This window comes from Nomascus leucogenys, chromosome 2 (assembly GCF_006542625.1).
Source record: "Nomascus leucogenys isolate Asia chromosome 2, Asia_NLE_v1, whole genome shotgun sequence".
Classification (NCBI taxonomy): Eukaryota; Metazoa; Chordata; class Mammalia; order Primates; family Hylobatidae; genus Nomascus; species Nomascus leucogenys.
Window position 1 is genome coordinate 137,614,567 of NC_044382.1, and position 22,086 is coordinate 137,636,652.

At 36.3% G+C, this 22,086-nt stretch overlaps 1 protein-coding gene across 1 annotated transcript; it reads left to right on the plus strand.

The window, feature by feature from the left end:
* Nucleotides 1–1,607: 1,607 nt before the first annotated feature.
* MINAR2 (membrane integral NOTCH2 associated receptor 2) lies at nt 1,608–20,015 on the plus strand. Its single transcript, XM_004087437.2, has 3 exons — nt 1,608–1,772; nt 15,345–15,572; nt 19,836–20,015. The coding sequence occupies exons 1-3, from the start codon at nt 1,608–1,610 to the stop codon at nt 20,013–20,015; spliced, it is 573 nt and encodes a 190-aa protein (XP_004087485.1).
* The last annotated feature ends 2,071 nt before the right edge of the window (nt 20,016–22,086 follow it).

Sequence of the window (22,086 nt, forward strand, 5' to 3'; positions counted from 1 at the left end):
GCCAAAGACAAGTAAATTTCTTCTTGAAGGTGTGTGTTATTCCCCAAAGAATCTTTTAGGAAGAGCAAGCAGCCTGAGAAATATTTGTTTATTAGATATATTCTGGCAGCAACCAGGAAAATCCAGAAAATACCAAGCACATGCACATACACATAATATACTTGATTCTTGAAACACTTGTGGTTTCACTGTTTTGTTATTAACTGTCATTATGAAGTACCTATTACTTTATTTAGTAAATGCATTTATGAAACCATCCAAACCTATTTAAATATTGTAAAACAGTGATAGAGTTTTGGTCCAAAACATTCTTAGAGAAAATGTTAACTGCTTAATTCAGTTTTACAACTATAAGTAGGGCAGATATTTTTTATACACCCCCTCATGTTTATTGCTATGAAGAAGATAAGTACTCTCTAGGGTCTTGCTTGATTCAAGAACATCCTGGCTGCTGACTCTTGTAAGCCGTATGGCACTCTTCTGAGATGTAGTGCTGATACATTCCACATGTAACCCCACTGCCCCTGGAAGAGAAACTTTCCTGCCGAGTCAGGGGGGTTTATAGAGATATGAAATTAACAGACAACCTATGTCTTTTAGAAACTGCTAATATATCTATCCTTTGCCTTCTCACAAGTGGGAAAGTTTTTCCTCCCTCCAGATGGAAATCCATACTTTCCCAGTGAGATGTATGGGTCACCTAAAGCAGAGTGCCTTGTAAAGAGAGAACATATCTCCATTAAAGTCATCACGACTTGCTGGCTGGCTACAACTGCCCACAGCCTCACTCCCACCACCTTGGCTCTCTTAACAGCAGATGGGTTCACTTAGAAGAGCGTGTCATCCAAACCCAGCAGCCATGTTTTTTGGGGGGTCCAAATGTGCCGTGTGAACACCAAAGCACATTGTTAAGATCATATACAGCTAGGAACAGAGTCAAGGGGACCTAAGATAGTGAATGGGTCAAGGTAGTAGATTGGAGCACTAAATTACTGTAGCAAACTATAAAGCAAATTCTTGCCATTTCCCTCCCCAGAACAAAGCTGACAACCTAAACCTGGTTAGGTTTCACAAGAGTTGAGGCTCTGGAACATGAGAAGAAACATAATCCTGAGTATCACATGTGAGGCTGTGAAGGCAGGGCCTAGTCAGCTGTGTTAGCTCAGCAATGCTCAAAGAGAAAAATCAAGCACTGTCTCCCTATACGTGACTGTTTCCTGTGCTCCGCATTGTGGGTTGTAACACAGATTCTGGCAGCCTTTATTCAAACAATAGTTTCCCTTAAATTGTTATTTCTAACTCTGAATGAAGAGACATTAAGTGCTACACATATCTAATTCTGTCATCCTATTAATTTTAATGAGTATAGCCCCATCTGTTTCGGTCAAGCACCCTCAATGTACATGTGTGTGAGAAAGGTAGGGCAGTATGCTGCTTTGTTTCTTTGTCCCTGTGCATTGATGTACCATTTCGAGAGCAGTGGCTGTGTGCAGCTGAGAGACCTGGTTTCAGATGCAGTCAGAGCATCCTCAGGCACATTAATAACGGAGTAGTCTGACAGAAGCAGCTTTGCCTGTCTTTGTTTTCCACTGTAGGTGAAGGGAGACATGGATCTCTCTGTTTTGCCAAATAACAACCATCCTGACAAATTCCTGCAGCTTGACGTAAAGTCTTTAACGAGGAGCTCAGCTGTCCTCCAGGCCAGCCTGGCGAGGTTTCCGGGTGGAAATTATCCTGCTGCACAACACTGGCAAAACCTTGTCTACTCACAGGTAAGATCTAGGGGCACAAAAATATGGGGACGGAGGCTTGTTTCTTTCTCGCTATCTGCCATTTCACCATTTATGCAACAAGAAAGCCTATAGGAAGAGTACAAGGTGGCTACTCTGTCTTCCAACTTAATCTTTCTCTCTTCCTTAACATTAGGAAATTTAATTTATTTATAAAATACATGGATTCTCTCATTCATTAATTCCCCTCCTAGCATTAGCTTCTCTGCCTATCCTCATTTTAGATTTCAGGTGGCCCTCATTTACTCCTTCCCTTCAATAATTTTCAAAATAATTGTTATATGCACAAATAAGACTTTGGGGGAAAAACTCCCGTCTCTATCTTTTGGTGTAATCTAAGCATAAAGCATCAGTAGTTTACACTGTGGGCATAAACAAGCCTCTAAAACAGCTGGAGATCTTCCTTCTGCCTCCCTTAGACTAGCTCCCTTTCATAGCATACACAGAAGACTTAGAGAACAGAACAATGGAAACCTAATTATCGAAGGGAAAAAATACAGCGAACTCTCCACTTGAAAAGGTGCTAGCTATTATTGTAGATATTCTTATTTTCCACAGGTGTCCGTGTGGACAAGGAATACCAATTAGACCTTCAAACCCAGAGCAGGTTTTATTTCTCTTTTCTTTTGCATTTTCCTTCTTTTTGCTGACCAAAACAGAAGAATAAAACTGTGATGAGTTCCATCTGCTGGAGTAAACATAAAGGCCCTAACTGTTGCGCAGCTAATGAAACAGGAATAATCTTTGCTTTAAGACATGAAGGCTAATGGGGTTACGAGTTAGTCAATTTAGAAACAGGAAGAAGCATTTCATTACAGAACAGATGGGACTGACCTACAAACCCCTGCAAGTCATTAAATCCTTTGGAGTGGTTCAAATTCCCTGAACAGAAATTTGTTTTCTTTTAAGAACAGTTGCTACTCATGAGTCCTGGTGTAAAGTGACTCCTTTGTGGTATGTTTGTGGGCTCCTCGGGACCTTTATCATGAGATCATTCAAAATCAAGTACACTCAAATGATTATGTAAGTGTTTCCTCCACCTATAAGGATTTTAATTTATTTCCATTGTAAGGCAGCCTATTATGACAACTGGCATTTTTTGAATTTTGCATCGGTCACTTTGGTAATCCTCAAACCCTTCTGCCATTTCATACCCAGCCATGTTGTTGTTGTTGTATTTGTAGGCGTTCTTTTTTTTAGTTTTAAATGAAATGAAATGAAATTGCTCCTTTTTCCTCCTTATTGTTTATATCACAGAACAAAATGATTCAAAAATCAGTTCAGAAAACTTGGCCCTTCTATGCTATGCAGTTTAGTCTAAGAAAACATATCCAATAAATTCCTTTGAGGTTGGAACACATTGATCTAACATCTTTTGTTTGGTACTGAAGTTGACCTATTTCCTTCATTTGAAACTTCACAGTTTAAAACTCTGTTGAATGTTGTTCCTAAACCTAAATGAAATGCAAATTTTTAAAAGGCAACTTTTTCTACAGGCCCCACTGGGTGGAAATAGTTACTCAAAGAAAAACCAAAGAGGTACACTTCTGCTTCATAGGTCTTTGAATATGTGTTGTTAATCATTATAAACTTCAAATAAACTTGATTTAGTTATCCTTTTAGCCTAAGAAGAAATGTTAAATGACCTAGTAAAGGCCAGTGTACTAATTGGCCAATTATTAATGCATGGAGTGGAGAGGCAGGACATCAAGTACAAATACAGGTAATCAGGTAGATGTGGCACAAAATATGAGTAACAAGAACAATATTCACCACTTCACTTTGCAATGCATCAGTAACTAATTCTCTTTTGGGGATAGATCTTAAAATCCATGATTGATATATTCATTGGATAAAACAATAAATGTCATAGAAATGGCCATATAGAAGTTTTAAATATTTGCCATGATACCACAATAGCATGCCATGAAAGAAGACACTGAATATGCAAGTATATTGAGGTGTTAGGCACACCTAAGGTGGTGGCTACCAAATAGTTCTTAATTTAAAGCTCACACTCCATTGGGGAGTCAGTAAGTCAATGGGAAGAACATAGAATAAAGAAGTTAGAAACTTGGTTTCTTATCTCAAATTCACAATAAGCCAGTTTTGGAGACATCTATCACGGCCCTTAATTCATGCCTCAGTATTTCCACTTGCAGTATTAGGATAATATTTATTTTACATATTTCCTTAAAAGTGAGAGCAAATGAAATAAGTAGTAAAAGCAATTGAGAGCCAGATTTTCCTATAAAAGATCAAGAATATGTATGGAAGTATGTACATATATATTGTTATTTACACCAGTATTTCAAAATGTATTGAAGTTATCCTTTCATTAGAATTTATTAGCAGATAATTCCATTTCCATTATTTTATAAATATTGTGGATGAAGGGGTGTGTGTATATGTGTGCACACATGCACGTGTGTGCACATAGTGGTTGACGGGATGTACTCAATAAATATGTCAACCTGTGTGACTAAACCAAGCAGTAGATATAATACCACATGAAATCTACACAAACTCCAGAGTTGTGTCAACTGATCCTTTCATCCCACAACACACAAGTGCACGGTGTTTAGGATATAGATTACCTTATGGAATGGCAAAGCACTTAACCTGCAGTCATTACCTTCAAACTCGGGGTAACTCAGCAGTTAAAACAGAGATTCCCTAGATTTGAAATGTCACATTCAATTCTTAAATATTGGTATCATTTTATTATCAATGATTTATCATCTAGATTTTAAAATTCACTTTCCATTTGCAGAGGAAATTCTCCTGGCCATTGTTATATAAGCTAAAGCAATACCATTCAATCTATTTTTTTTGCTTTCTGAGACATAGTCTCACTCTGTCACCCAGGCTGGAGTGCAGTGGCACAATCTTGGTTCACTGCAACCTCTGCCTCCCAGATTCAAGCAACTCTCGTGCCTCAGCCTCCTGAGTATCTGGGATTACAAGCACCCACCACCACACCCGGCTAATTTTTTGTATTTTTAGTAGAGATGGGGTTTCGCCATGCTGGCCAGGCTGGCCTCGAACTCCTGCCTCAAGCTATCCATCCAACTTGGCCTCCCAAAGTGCTCGATTATAGGGATGAGTCACCATGCCTGGCCTCAATCTAGGAAAATAAGCAGTGATGGTCTCAGTTGATTCAGTAACCAGGGACATTGTAATTCCCATCTATGCAGATACTCTGGTTTCCCATATTTGCAGAGAGTATACACAGATATTATTTGATTCTGTTATATTTATACTTCTCCTTAAATTCTTTCACCAGGGAAATAAAGAAGCTTCACAACAAATTTTATGTCAGTGCAATGAAGAAACATTCACCAAAATCTAATGTTTCTAATTGTTCAATTAATTTTGGGGATGTTTCTGATGAAGGCATTTAGAAATGTATTCCAAATATTTCTGCCAACCCCTTTATAAAACAAGTAATGAAAAAAGGCTGATTTTTTTAAATGTGATAAAATAACGTGTTTTTCAAACAACCCCATCAAAAAGTGGACGAAGGATATGAACAGACATTTCTCAAAAGAAGACATTTATGCAGCCAACAAACATCTGAAAAAAAGCTCATCATAACTGGTCATTAGAGAAATGCAAATCAAAACCACAATGAGATACCATCTCATGCCAGTTACAATGGTGATCATTAAAAAGTCAGGAAGCAACAAATGCTGACGAAGATGTGTAGAAATAGGAATGCTTTTATACTGTTGGTGGGATGTAAACTAGTTCAACCATTGTGGAAGACAATGTGGCGATTCCTCAAGGATCTAGAACTAGAAATAGCATTTGACCCAGCAATCCCATTACTGGGTATATACCCAAAGGATTATAAATCATTCTACCATAAAGACACACGCACATGTATGTTTGTTGAGTCACAACAGCAAAGACTTGGAACCAACCCAAATGTCCATCAATGATAGAGTGGATAAAGAAAATGTGGCACATATACACCATGGAATACTATGCAGCCATAAAAAAAGGATGAGTTCATGTCCTTTGCAGGGACATGGATGAAGCTGGAAACCATCATTCTCAGCAAACTATCACAAGAACAGAAAACCAAACACCACATGTTCTCACTCATAATAGGAAGCTGAACAATGAGAACACACGGACACAGGGAGGGGAATATCACACATCAGGACCTGTCTGGGGTTTGGGGGCAAGGGGAGGGATAACATTAGGACAAATACCTAATGCATGCAGGGCTTAAAACCTAGATGATGGGTTGATGGGTGCAGCAAACCACCATGGCACATGTATACCTATGTAACAAACCTGCACGTTCTGTACATGTATCCCAGAACTTAAAGTATAATTAAAAAAAAATCAAATGTCAAGAAAGAAAAATGTGTGTCTTTTTTTTTTTTCCATTTATTGTGGTGGGCCTTAATTTTCTAATTAGCAGTTGCACATCAGAATATTTTCAGACTAACTCCTTTGTTATATCTTTTCCTGGCTTCTATCACATCAGATTCAGAATCAAGGAGCATTCCAGACTAAACCCGTGAGATGGAGGGAAAGGCTAAGGGTGAAAGGCTGCTCTTCCATTGATTTCTAGACAATATCATTTACTGAATTTATTTCCTAATCACCTTTCTGCACTCTTTTTCAATCCAATCACACTCTTTTTTCCCATAAATTTCAATGTCTTTCCTTTTTATCATGAGTTTTTTTTGTGTGTATAATTGTATTTCTTCTGTCTCTGAACATATGTCATGCCTTCCTAAGACTGCCTCTATTTTCAATCTTCCATTTATTATTTTGAAAAAAACAGTGCTGGGGCCGGGTGCCATGGGTCATGCTGTAATCCCAGCACTTTGGGAGGCTGAGGCGGGCAGATCGCTTGAGGCCACGAGTTCAAGGTCAGCCTGGCCAACATGGCAAAACCCGATCTATACTAAAAATACAAAAATTAGCCTCACGTGGTGGCATGGCCTGTAATCCCAGCTACTCAGGAGGTTGAGGCATGAGAAACACTTGAAGCTGGAAGGCAGAGGTTGCAGTTAGCCAAGATCACGCCACTGCATTCTAGCCCAGGCAACAGAGCAAGACTGTGTTTCAAAAAAAATTCCCAGCACTTTGGGAGGCCGAGGCAGGTGGATCACCAGGTCAGGAGTTCGAGACCAGCCTGGCCAACATGGTGAAACCCCGTCTCTACTAAAGATATAAAAAATTAGCTGGACTTGCTGGCACGCACCTGCAATCCCAGCTACTCGGGAGGCTGAGGCAGGAGAATCGCTTTAACCAGGGAGGGGGTGATTGCAGTGAGCCAAGATCACGCCATTGTACTCCAGCCTGGGCGACAGGGTGGGACTCCGTTGAAAGAGAGAGAGAGAGAGAGAGAGGAAGGAAGGAAGGAAGGAAGGAAGGAAGGAGAAAAAGAGAGAAAGAAAGAAAGAGAAAGGAAAGAAAGAGAGAAAGAAAGAAGAAAGAGAAAGAAAGAAAGAAGAAAAAGAAAGAAAGAAAGAAAGAAAGAAAGAAAGAAAGAAAGAGAAAGAAAGAAAGAAAGAAAGAAAAGAAAAGAAAAGAAAGAAAAGAACAGTGCTGCACAATACAATAATTTCTCCTTTCTAAGCTTAAATTGGATGACAATGTGGTACTTCGCAGGTGCTTATATTATCTAGGAAGTAGATTGATAGCATCATCAAGTTCTTCAGGGTACCAAGTTATACTAATTTATAGGATTAGGGAATTGGCCATGGATGGTATATTTCCAAAAACAACACCCAAATTGCTACACCAAACTGTTCTTAGTTGAGACCCAAATGTCTCTGGCATGAAAGCCTATATTGAAGGTACCTTGTATGTTATAAAACCACCTGTGAGCACCAAGAGCCCTGGTTATCTGCAGGGAAAGGCAGGACATAAGGTTTCAGAGAAGCCTGAATCACACCATGGAGGGTCCATGGGCTTTGTCTAAGATTTTGAATTTTATCCTGAAAATTTTGAAGAATCAGTGAAAAATTTAAGCAGAAGAATGACACAATCAAATATGTTCTTTATAAAGCTTTCCATTCTAGCAATTTAAAACAAAAATTTTGTGTTCACAGAAGAGCTGATTTTCTGAGAAAGTTTATGTGCTGACACATGAAATACACACAAAATGCCTTCTTTTCACTAAGATTATGATAACGATTACACTGAATGCATAGATTAAAATGGAGAAAACAGAAATCTTTATGACCTTGATTCTCTCAATCCATGAACATGATGTATCGTTCTATTTATTCAGTTCTTCATATGGCCTTCGATAATATCTTGTAATTCTCCACAAAAAACTATTCCATATAATTTGTTAGGTTTATATCTAAATGCTTATATTGTTTTTCTCTTGATAATAGTACCTTCTAAGTCATGTTTTATAATAGAGCATTACTCATGCTTACTATTGATCATTATATACTGATTTTGAATCCGGAAAGTGTGTTAAAATCTCTTATTTTGCCCATAAACATCCCTGTAGATAATCATGTCATCTGCTATTTGTTTATTTATAACCCTATTTCTTTTATTTACTTATGTTTCTATTCTTTTTGCATTGCTTTGAGCTTCCACTGCAAAATTATACGGACATTGTGATTACTAGCATCCTTTTATTAATTCTGAAACTAAAATAAGTATTTCTAATATTAAACCATTAAGTAAACTTTGTTCTGTAAGTTTGGGGCCCATTCCCTTAATTAGCTTAAGAAAATTTTCTACTAGTTCTAGTTCACTAACAGTGTTTGCTTTAAATGTGTTTGAATATTTTGAAAGTCTTTTTCTGACCTATTGTAAAATTTAATGTTTTTTTCCTGTTAATGTGGTAAATTTCATTAATATTCTAATATTAAACCATCCTGTTGGCATAACATCTTTCCCTGGTAAAAATCTGTTTTATCTTGTTACATATAATTTGTACATATTGTAGGATTCTGTTCAGCAATATTGCATTTATAATTTTGCGTTTATGTGTATAAGAAAAATTGGCTTATACTTTTCTTTTACTTACTGCCCTCATCTGAAGTTTATACTAACTTCAAAAGTGAGCTGGGAATTGTTGCTTTTCCTATTTTCTGGAAGAATTTGACTAAGAAATTATGTATTTTGAGGATGGTAGAAGTTGACTGCAAAACCCTCTGACCTGCTATTCTTAAACGTGTGTGTTTGGAGGAGGTTTAAAACTATTGATTCGACTAGTCAAATTATCACAGATTTGTTAATTTTTTTTAGTTTTTCTTAAATAAGTTTGGTAAGTTATATTATGTAAGAAATTGTCCGACTGCACATAAATGTTTAAAGTTGCTCAGTTTATTTTCTGATTGTTTCTTAATCTCTGCTGTGTCTCTTGTCAAGTTCCCTTTACATTCCTAACTGGGTGGATTTGTGTCTCTATTATTTTTCTTGAGCAGTATTGCCAGAGATATTTTTTTTCTTTCCTTTTTCTTTAATTCTTACAGGTATTACATTATATATACATGATTATAACAGTTTACCACTGTCAACATTTTACCAGCTTGAATGAGTACAGCAATCATACCTCCTATATGTCCCATTACCCTCTCCCACTTATAATCATCTTAAATATTTCCTCTACATTCTTTGAGGATCATATTAAACAGTTATAATTTTTACTTCAACTATCAAAGATACTTTAGAAAACTTGAGAAGAAAAGTCTACTGTATTTACCCAAATTTTTGCTCTTATGTCCTTTATTCATTCCTGATATTCCAAAATTTCTTCATTTATCAGTTCCTTTCTGTTTAGAGAACTTCCTTTAGCTATTCTTTTAGGGTAGATCCACTGGCAAAAAATTCCGTTAGTTTTCTTTCATCTGAAAATGTCCTGATTTCTCCTTCATTCTTGAAGGAAATATCACTGATTACAGAGTTCTGGGTTGACAATTCTTTTCTTCAGCACTTGGAAAATGTTGTGTACCTTCCTTCTGGCCTTCCTGATTTCTGATAGGAAATCTACTGTCATGTGAATTGTTTTTCCCCTGTAAGCAATGAATGACTTCTGTCTGGCTGCTTTCAAGATTTTTTTCTTTGTCTTTAGTTTTCAGAAGTTTGAATATTATGCATCATGCTGTGGATTTCTTTGGATTTGTCCTGTTTGGTGTTCTCTTATCTTCTTGAATTTGTATGTTTATGTTGTTTGCCAAATTCGGGATATTTTCAGCCATTCTTTCTTTTTTTTTAAATTATTATACTTTAGGTTTTAGGGTACATGTGCACAATGTGCAGGTTTGTTACATATGTATCCATGTGCCATGTTGGTTTGCTGCACTCATTAACTCATCATTTAGCATTAGGTATATCTCCTAATGCTGTCCCTTCCCCCTCCCCCCACCCCACAACAGTCCCCGGAGTGTGATGTTCCCCTTCCTGTGTCCATGAGTTCTCATTGTTCACTTTCCACCTATGAGTGAGAACATGCGGTGTTTGGTTTTTTGTCCTTGCGATAGTTTACTGAGAATGATGTTTTCCAGTTTCATCCATGTCCCTATAAAGGACATGAACTCATCGTTTTTTATGGCTGCATAGTATTCCATGGTGTATATGTGCCACATTTTCTTAATCCAGTCTATCGTTGCTGGACATTTGGGTTGGTTCCAAGTCTTTGCTATTGTGAATAGTGCCGCAATAAACATACGTGTGCATGTGTCTTTACAGCAGCATGATTTGTAGTCCTTTGGGTATATACCCAGTAATGGGATGGCTGGGTCAAATGGTATTTCTAGTTCTAGATCCCTGAGGAATCGCCACACTGACTTCCACAATGGTTGAACTAGTTTACAGTCCCACCAACAGTGTAAAAGTGTTCCTATTTCTCCACATCCTCTCCAGCACCTGTTGTTTCCTGACTTTTTAATGATGGCCATTCTAACTGGTGTGAGGTGGTATCTTTTAAATGTGTCTTTCCAAAGAAATAGCTTTCAACTTTGTTTATCTTCTCCATTGTATATATTTATTCTCTTTAATATGTGTTGATTCTGTCTTTACATTTATGATTTCATTTTGACTGTTTTATTATATTTATTCAATGGCTTTATTTTTAAGACTTTCAATGCAATGCTTAACACCTCATTAATTTTCTCATTCTGCTTTATAATGCAAGTATATATGCCCATAATATTCTCTCGAAATACCATTTCAGATCCAGCCAACAATTTTGTAATGTAGCATTTCTCACTTTCATTCTGTCCTAAATTTTAAAATGTTTATTATTATTTCTTTGAAATATATTTTTAAATGTCAGCAGAATGTGTTATTTTATGTTTTTGATAATGATTTCTAGATTTATAACTAAGTTGTCAATGGTCAAAAAGCATGGTCCATGTAATATTGAATCTTTGAAATTTGTTTTGGAATTTAACATGCTATCAATTTTATAAAATTTTCAGTGTATTTTTTAAAAGGAATATTTTCAATTGTTTAATAAAGACATCCATATATGTCACTTGAACAAACCTTTTGATTTTATGGTTCACATCTTCTTTATTCTTTTTTTTTCCATAAGTTATTGAGGTACAGGTGGTATCTGGTTACATAAGTAAGTTCTTTAGTGTGATTTATGAGATTTTGGTGCACCCATCACCCAAGCAGTATACACTGCACCGTACTGGTACTCTTCTATCCTTCACCTCCTCCCACTCTTCCCTCCAAGTTCTGAAAGTCCATTGCATCATTCTTATGCCTTTGTGTCCTCACAGCCTAGCTCCCACATATCAGTGAGAACATACGATGTTTGGTTTTCCATTACTGAGTTACTTCACTTAGAATAATAGTCTCCAATCTCATCCAGCTTCTTTATTCTTAATGATTGTTTTGCATGCTTGAGAAAAATTACATGTTTAAATTGCTCTGTGTAATAATTTTAAGTTTTGTTTTATAAATGTTGAGACTATTTTATTAGATGCATACAAGTTTAGAATGATAATATTTTACTAATGTTAACTAACTTTATTCATTTTCTAGCAACATTCTTTATATCTAGCAAAGCTTTTGATGATGTCTATTTTGTCTCCAAGGATCTTGCCAGGAATTTTACTGGTCAAGCTTGAGTTTCATTAGGTTTGCTGAGCATCTAGTAAGGATTTACCAAAGTAAAAAAAAAAAATACACACACAAACATATATGTATATACACACATCTATACACATATGTGTGTATATTTATATATAATGGTATATGAATATATTATATATGCCATATGTATCACCTAACATATATATATATATATCATCACATATGTATAATCATCTTCTGCTACATAGAGCACATTCACAAGAGTCCTGAGATGTGCATAGTGTCACAAAAAAAGAAAGTCAGCCAAAATCTTGTGAAAGATTTCAAGGGCCAGGCTTGGAAGTGGTCTTTCATCCACATGTCAATGGACATAAAACATGTGGCCCCAATATAAAATCAAAAACAGACTGGGAAGGGCAGATATCCTCTGTGCTTAGGAAGTGGAAACAAAATTAGTGAGCATTTAGTGAGTTACAACACCCAGTTCTCATTGTTTATATTTGCCTAGTTTAAATTTTTATACTTTTTTACTCTAATTCTTTCTGAATCTTTATATTTTAGGCATTTCTGTTGTAAATATTTTATAATTTAATTCATTTTTTAAAATCTGATCTGACAGTCTCTGTCATTGCAATAGGGAGTTTATTCCATGTGCATTTAATGTGATTATTTATCATTGTTTTTCTGTGTTTCTGAGATGTTCCACCTGTATTCTTTTTTTGTAGTCTTTTTAAAGATTGTTTAGTCTTCATCTTTTTCCTACTGCTCTGGTGACTTAGAAGCTGTACATTCTTTCTCTACTTGTTAGTAATATCTCTATCTCCTCACTGAAATTGTTTCTTAAAATTTTCTAATAAAAAATGTGTGTTAAACTTACTGTACTCCAGTGTATTCATTTCTCTTACTTTAAAATTCACAAATTAGTGATTATTACTATCATCTCTATTTCACCTAAATCAATGCTTGCCTGGATTCACACACACATTTATCAATTTTTTTGCTTTCTGTCTTTCTTTCTCTCTCACATTTCTCTTGTATCTTAAATGTCCGTTATCAACTTTCTTCTTCTTGAATTACATTTTTAGAGTTTTTACAATAAACTATTAATTTTCTACACTTAATTTTCTTTGTTCAAAAATGCCTTCTATCTCACTCTCTTTATTGAATTATAGTTTACTTCACATAGAGTATATAATGATTAAAGTGTATACATGATAAATGAACAAGTTATGCTTAATACAGAAAAGCCTAGGTAAGCTTTGAAGTGTTACCTTTTTTAAATAAATATTTTAAAAGGTAATTTATTTTAGTGCCCAAGTAATTAAAATAGTTGAATTACTGTTGAGTTTTCCTCTGGTAAATGTATTCTTTTTTTTTTTTTTCTTTCTTGTGCAGTAGAGTGAAGGGTTTTTTGTTATTCATGTTCTGAAAGTTATTTAAAAAAATTTATCAAGATACAAATAAAAGCTCAACCAAAATCAGTATTGCTTATTTTGTGATTAAATTCATAATAAATTTATACTATTAATTTTCCTTCGCCTCTCAGACATAAATTCACATGCAGTGCAAAAATAAATAGTACTATGCTCTATAATAAACTTCACAACTTTCAAAAATATCATCTAGAAATAAGGGTTTGAATGTTCTTTTAAAATATATCTCTGAGTATTTCGCTATTTTTACACATTAGATTTTCCAAGTCTATATACATTGTAATAGAGTGTGTACTTTTTTTCTTGATCTCCCCAAAACTGTATTTTCATTTATAGATCTTATTTAAGAAACTTAACCAACAGTGTAAAAGACAATCTGACAAACCCAATTTGTCAGTGTCAGGAGAATTATCCCTCTTCAGAGATGATCAAAGATGCCCAGCCTTGAAGAAAAAAAAAATTAAGTAAAAATTATACTAAGCTCATACCATTTAAATTTCTTATCAAATTACTTTTTGCTCAATTCAGAAACATTACTTTTGAAGCAGTCTATCTTTGAGATAAATGCTAAGCCAAGAAGATTTATTATTTCATTGCAAACTTCAGTTTTACAGAATATAAGTTGACTTTGAGCAGACCAAGGACCTATTAAAGTCGGAGAGGGGTCTGCAAGTTGAGCTCTAAGTATGTGAAAAATGCATGGATTAAGAAAATTAGGGAAATCCAACACCGAAGACAATGGGAATGGTTTTATCTAGATTATTTTTTTTCCTGCTAGCCATTTCAGAAGGAAACTACATTTAACAGTTTCCAACTTTAGCTTATATAAATTAATGTTACCTATATACACCAATAAATGTTGACAGCATCAGAGTATTGATAATCATAAATATGACTCAGAAGCCTAAAATTCCTATTAAACGTTCTCTGTTTTGGGTGTCTAAAATACATGAGATCCATTTACTGAAAAATATCTGTAAATTAAGGAAATGAGCCACTTCTTTTTAAAGATTAAAGATTATCCAAAATTAACTTATATGAAATCCCTCTCTTGATGTCCCATGACAAATGAAACATGACTCTATAAGCTTTTTGATTCTTCTTAATTTGTATTTGACCAATGAACAAATTTTAATTTCCAAAATGAACAAATTTTTAATTTTTACCTTCATGATAGCTTGATATACTTAAGAAAACAAAACAAAGTAAAAATCTGAAGGTCAAGCCAGACACAGAAAAGCACACATTATATGATTTTATTTAGAGAAAAAATGAGATGAGTCAAAACTAATCTATGCTGTTAGAATTTGGGTACTATTATAGTTATGCTTTGGGCAGGGGCAGGGAGGGTGACTGGAAAGGAGCATGAGGTGTGTTAGTAATGTCATACTTCTAGGTCTGGATGTTGAATCTTGAGTTTGTTTGGTTTGCAAGAATTCATAGAGCTATGTATTTATATATATGAATATTATGCTCCAATTTAAAAAGTGTTTAAAAACCAGAAAATCAGTATTAGAGCTATGTAACAGCCAGTCTTTACACACACAGATGCTAAATTACATGCACAGTGCTAAGTTAGCTTAAACCTCAAAGCTGTCTGAAATGGGAACCATGATAGTATTTGTGAAAGTCGAGGCATATCTCTAAAATGTCTTTTAATTTTGACTTTGCTGGATTAGCATAGCAATATTAAATACTATTTTAATAAGTCATGGAATATAAAAATAGAGATAAGTAAAATGTCATTAAATCTCAACGCAAATAACCTGAGAAGAGTTGGCTTTGTTCGGAATTCTACTATTTGAACTAGAGAGTAAACAAGGCTCTTTCTCTGTAGTTATAAAATAGCATTTTAATGAATGATTAGTAAAGCTGTTCAAGATCACACACAAAGAAAAAACTCAATTGATGTTCGATTTCTAGGTCAAAAGAAACCCTAGAATCCTTTTCTCATTCATTGTCCTAATCTGTTGGGTTTCTGCACAAAATCAGCACATTATCAGGCACAGTTATCTCACATTGCATTCCCTACTATCAGAAGGCCCGTTGCTAAGAGATGCCTTGTTTCTTTGCCTCTTAGAGGGAAAAGAAGAATATTGCTGCTCAACGAATTAGGGGATCCAGTGCAGACAGCCTTGTCACTGCTGATAGCCCCCCACCATCCATGTCATCAGTTATGAAGAATAACCCACTCTATGGTGACCTAAGCTTGGAGGAAGCTATGGAAGAAAGAAAAAAGAACCCATCATGGACCATTGAGGAATATGACAAACGTTCCCTGCACACAAACCTCTCCGGACATCTGAAGGTACTCATGACTAAGAGTCAACCTCTTCAACTGACAAGGGAGATCAGTCAAATAATCCTAAAAGAAAGCAATATTGAAGTAACAAGTACTCTTCACTAGGTGCAGAATCTCTAGATTTCAGAGCATTTGGGCTCTTGGCTTTTCTTTCTCCCTCCTAGTCAGTATTTGTGTTTATTTGTTTTGAGTTTTACAGTTTCAATGGTTACTGGCAACTGTATAGTGTAGAGAAGAAAAAAATCATGTGGTAAAGAACAAAGGTTTTCCAGGAGGGTAGAAGGTTTATTGAAAATTAATTTGCAAGATTACATTTTCTGTTAGTTTGTAAACATTTATGTTCATGAAGACTTAAGAGCAGATTTCCTAGTCTATGTTTATTCAAAAATATTTATTAAGTGTTCAGTGTTAGGCACTGTGCAAGAACTTCTCATCAAAGATGATTTTATCTCAGCCCTCTCAGTGATTTAAGATTGCAGATTTATATTTTGGTCATTTTCCTGTGTCTCAGTAACAAAACAAGACAAAAACATTTCAACACAGGAAAAGTATGCAATGAACTCATTCACCCAGCTTAAACCCAACTTAAGGTTTTTTTCTTTCTTTGCCCCCACTCGTGTCACCCTATCACATGAAAAACTTCAAAATACCTGAAAAGCAAGGAAGCAGCCCTCTGTTTTCTGAATGGACTGGATTCCTACCCAGCCTTGGCTTGCCTCCACCTGCCCTAGGCCAGGAAGGCCTGCCATTTTCCAAGTACATACCCTTCATTTAAAAATGTTTATCTAAGCTAAGCCCCATACCTTAAGCACTGGAGAATTTTTTTTCTTTTTTTGAAGAGGACAGCATCCTGTCTCCTTGAATCCTACTCACACTTTTTACAATTTCAAATATGTGCTGCTCAAAAGACCCACTGTCCAGATTCTTTGAAGTTTCTTAATCTCTCAGTAGATTGTATCTCCTCCTTTATGTAGCCCATTTTCCAGAGAAGTTTACATAACAGATGCTCTCCACAGAAAAAATAATCTTGTGTCTCTTTTTCCTTCTTTCTTTAAATTTTGCATTCCTTACCAAGTCTTAAGGACATCTAAAAAGTCACCCCTACTATTAGAAAAAAAAAAAGTACTGATTTATTTTACAAACATTTCTTGACTGTATGTTAGGGTATCTTCCTTTTGCTGTTTACATGCAAAATAAGGGAACTATGGAGGTGAATGTTCCTGTCCCTACTCTCAAAAAGTTGATCTAACTGAGCAAATTAACAGACAATAACTATAGAACAAGATAAAGGAAGCTAGCAGTAATAGCAACAGAAAGTGCCATGCAGTGTTCTGACTCATAAGTGGGAGTTGAACAGTGAGAACACATGGACACAGGGAGGGGAACAACACACTCTGGGGCCTGTGAGGGGTGGGAGGCAAGAGGAAGGAGAACATCAGGACAAATATCTAATGAATGGGGGACTTAAAACCTAGTTGACGGGTTCATAGGTGCAGCAAACCACCGTGGCACAGCTATAACTATGTAACAAAACTGCACATTCTGCACATGTATCCCATAACTTAGAGTAAAAAAAAAATCTGTACCCCAAATTCTCAGGATACACTTTACCTATATAGAAACTTGTACATGTAACCCTGAAGCTAAAATAAAAGTTCATCAAAAAAGAAAACAAAATGCCTTTCCCCTCACATTTGCCAATACTGGTTGCTTTTCAAATAAATCATCAATGATTGGAAAAAATGGTAACACATTGTTTGCTGATTTTCATTTTTCTGATTGCCAGGCAAGGCTGAATATTCTAGTAAAAGTATAAAACTTGTTCACTATAAAAGCCCAAATTAGGATTAGTGCGATAGCACATAATTATCTCCTGTTCAATGTTGCCATAGACTTACCTATGATACTCTTCATTCTCCATCCCAGGAAATTGCTGATTTTCAGGTTTTCTGCTATTTCTTTGTAGAATTAGTCCATCATCACCATTGCCAGCAGCAGCACAATCAGTCAAGTTTTCTGATAATCCCATGTTATTACTTCCATGCTTCTTTATTTCTTCTTCAACCTTGAATGGAAGTTTGATATTAAGAATGGTTATTACTTTATACAATAAAAAAAAGTTTTGTTTCACTGAAAAAAAAATAAACAAAAATCAAAAAGACAAAGTGCCTGTAGGATAGGAAGGGGGCACAAGTCACATTTGATTATAAAAGGACTTCATGGAAAAGTAAACTTGTTATGGGCTTGAAGGATGTATAGAATTCCAAAAGGTATAGAAGGTTTGCCTAAGTGGGAAGGCTCTTTTGTCAGGAGTAGCAAGAGCAAACGCAGAAATATACGAGCTACAGGTTAAGTAATAGAATAATGAGAAAATAAGGCTAGAAAATAAAGCTAAAAAATACTTGAATGTTACACTTAGGAAACTGAATATTATTGTCAATAGGAGTAATTTTTCAGCTGGACAATTATATGAGTTATGTTTAGGAATGAGCCATAAATACAATAAGTGCCATGTGTTACTACAATCAGGACCTGCTCCCTCCCTCACCCAGTCCTCTGTGTACACTCTCACTCTCCCTAAAGCAGTGGACTCTGAGGTCTGAGGCCTGTTTTACAGGCCTCATAATGTTATTCGTCAGCACTAACTTCCAGAGAGAAGCTTCTGGAAGCCATAACTTTTGTTTTCATTAAAATTTCTTCTTATACCTCATTAATTCAACTTTCATCTTCACCCTTGTCTATATCTCATAGAGCCCCTAACTTATTTTCTGAAACCTTGACACCACTTTTAGGCTATAAACCCAAGTCCTTGTGGTCTCTCCCATTTTTCTACATTGGTAAGAGTTTATAAGCCAGAAAAGAGAAAAGAAATCCATATTTAATTACAAAGGAAAGCTAGAAGCAGAATGTGACAAAATAGTCTCTATTAGTGAAGCTCTTAGTGGAGAACAGAGGCATTAAACTTACAAAGTGCAGGCATCTGATTAGGACACAAAATGAAGGATAGGCATGAGGTAGACGAGGATTTTTACATCATTACCCTTCTTCACAGATCATCCATATTTTATTTTAACATTTTAGCATTTCTAAAACGAAGAAGTTCAAACTAGTACTAGGGTAATGGGAGAATTATATTGCCATCATCAGAATCTATCCTCGCTTTCTAGTAATACATGCATGCACATTCCTCTCCTAGCAGTGCGCCTGGAAGCCTGAAGCTAGTTCATTGACCCCTGAGGCTGATAAAGAAAACTTGCTGTGCCACATTTTAGCTGACTTTAAGTCTCCTGAGACTGGAGAGGCAAAGAGAGGGTAGGCAGTCCACTGTAAGCCATTACAGTAAAGCAGGTGAAATATGAAGCATGAAGTAGGTTTGTGAAAGCAGAGATGGAGTATTCATTGTAAATTTGTTGTATATAAGGCATAGACACCAAATCTACAGCACAAAAACATAGCAAGAGATGTAACAGGAAAAAAATGTATTTTTATAAATGTGTGGACAATAGGCTTTGCAGGTGATTTATCAGGTACAGGAGATCAGGTTGACTTGATAATTCTAAGGGCCTGGAAGAAAGAAGAAGTCTGTGAAAGAAAGAGAGACATGGGGAATAAATAAGAGCTGATGTAGGGAGGAAAATAATGGGTCCTTTTTTCAGGAGGTCAAACAAAGTTTCTGCATGCCAGACATGTGGCATCCCTCTACAAGGAAAATCAGTGGGTCAAGAGTAATGGAAAAGACTCCGGCCTTTTAGTCCTACTACTTCCATGAAAGTCAGCTTCCAGATTTACTGAAAACCCCACCAAGCATGTTTATTCCTGCCATGCAGACAAAATCAAACCTCAAAGGTTCATCTAAAGCAAAGAATTTTCATTTTATTTCAATTTACTATGCTGAATTACGTGCACTATTTATAGGATGTAAGGAACACTAAATTGGCTACAACATGATAGAAACACCATTGTGCTTCTGACCCTCTAATGTGAGCAATTTAATTAAAGAATCATGAAGGCCTCCTAATTAATTCTGATGCAGACATACAAATTGGAACTGCAGGGATTCCTTGTCAGCCAGGAAACTGTAGCTGAATTTTTATGCTATTCAAGGAAGGCTCATACCGCTCATGTGAGCCATGACCTTGAAGCCTTGCCCAGGACAGAGTGAATATGGACCATCAGTCCCCATGACAGTGTCTTGTTCTGCAATCTCAATTAATTTGTAACACTGACTGCTTACTGATTAATCATATTCTCCATGTAATTTTCTTTTAGGAAAATCCTAATGACCTGCGGTTTTGGTTGGGAGACATGTACACTCCAGGTTTTGACACTTTATTGAAAAAGGAGGAGAAACAAGAGAAGCATTCAAAATTCTGTCGTATGGGTCTGATTTTACTTGTCATTATCTCCATCTTGGTTATCATAGTGACTATTATTACTTTTTTCACCTGAGGAAACTGCAACAGTCAGAGCTACTTTAAATTTCCTAAAAATTTTTCTGATAAACTTTTAAAACCCCCCCCAATAACAAAAAAAATGTACATGCAGTGTGAATGGATTGTTGATTGCATTATTACATGTAATTGTCCTGAAGAATGTGAATGTCGGGCATGGTATGCTGGCTTCTCCACTTTGTTCTATAAAAGCTTTGTAAAAGTGCCAGCCTGAACTTTGTCCTTTGGGAAGCAGGAATTCTGAGGACCATAATCACAGAATAGTCACTATATGCAACCCACATTAAATATCTTTATAGGGAGCAAACAATATCAAAAATTGTCAGCAGCTTTGTTTTCATGCTTAAACTATATTAATCTTGTTTTTAAAATACTGTTAACTCTTTACCACCTCATCCTCCTGTAATCACCAGAAAAGTTTGAGCTGATAATTTTTTTTTAACCAACTGCTGGGTAGCTGGGATAGCTGGGTAGCTGGTTGTGCTGCCAACTGAGTTAGATTCATTCTCTGTTTTATGTTCCTGTATTTCTGTTTAAGTCAGAAAAAAGGAAAGAGGGAAATGTCTTATTCAAATCTATTCTTATTTCCCCAGTAATCATCTATGATGCCCCAATTTCGTGTTGCAATTTTAATAGAATTAAACTTGGATAGGCCATAGTTACATAATTAATTACATTTAGATCCAATTTATTCAAATTGGCTGTGACCTCTGGTGGCAGTCAGTGTGTATATATTGCCAACCACGGTCTAGGTTGGGGGTCCCTAGGAAAGCAGAGAGCATACTGCTAAGAGAACAGAGTTTGAAGCCTAACTGCTACTTGCTAACAGACTCTGGCAAGTTATTCCCTCAGAGAAGGAATGATATTACCTGCCCAACAGGGCTGCCCAAAGGACCAAATACAAAACAGGTATGAACAGCATCTGGCTCGAAATAAGCAGTTGCTTAGTTAAAGGCAGTTGTTGCTATTAATTTGTGCTAGCTAAATGACAACCTGTGTTTACCTTCCATTGTCTGCAGATACCTGGGGACATGGTTGTAGACACAGATGGGAAATCAAGTCACCGCCCTGCCCTTCCTTCTAGAACATCCTTTCCTAAGCCCCTCATTCCCACTCTTTTCTCATCTTTAAACAACCCAGCCAAAGGCTATCTTGTGCAAGAAACAAAAGAGGGACTTTCTCTTCTTCCCATGAGCCTAAAATCAGATTTTGTCCTTTGATATTGCCATATCATTTTGTTGTATTTGTCTTAAAGATGCTTGAAATAAAGTACAGTAAAAGACAGTTTGGGACGGGCACGGTGGCTTGCGCCAGTAATCCCAGGGCTTTGGGAGGCCGAGGTGGGTGGATCATGAGGTCAGGAGTTCGAGACCAGCCTGGCCAACATAGTGAAACCCTGTCTCTATTAAAAATACAAAAATTAGCCGGGGCTTGGTGGTGGGCACCTGTAGTCTCAGCTACTCGGGAGGCTGAGGCAGGAGAATCGCTTGAACCCTGGAGGCAGAGGTTGCAGTGAGCCAAGATTGTGCCACTGCACTCTAGCCTGGGTGACAGAGTGAGACTTCCATAAAAAAAATAAAAAATAAAAAAAAGACAGTTTTACTGGACAATAAAGTTGTTGTGTAGAAAGAAAGGGCGTTAGTCATATTTGTAGTCCCTGATTTTTTATTCCTCTTCTCCTCCATGGGAGGTTCCAGTCCAATTTAAAACTGAATTACAGGAGAAATTTAAAACTGAATTAGAAGAAATAAAGTCTTGGGGACTTTATCACTCTCACTGTGGACATAGATATTACTTGCTGTTACTCTGCCTTCAAAGCTTACCTGCCCAAAGTTTACCTCTAAGGGATTCAAAACATGTTCAGGTCTCTGCTACCCATGGAAAGCATCTGTGCTGCATCAGGTCACATGTGGCTGCCTAGGATTAAGCATGGGTAAGACTTTCTAAAGGCAATAAGCAGGAGTAACCAGAAAAGTGTAAAGGCTGCTTACCTGAATTCCTGTCTCCCTTGCCCCCATCTTATTACCTTTCTCTTCTGCCTAGTCAGTTCTGGTCAAGCACTTAGTAAT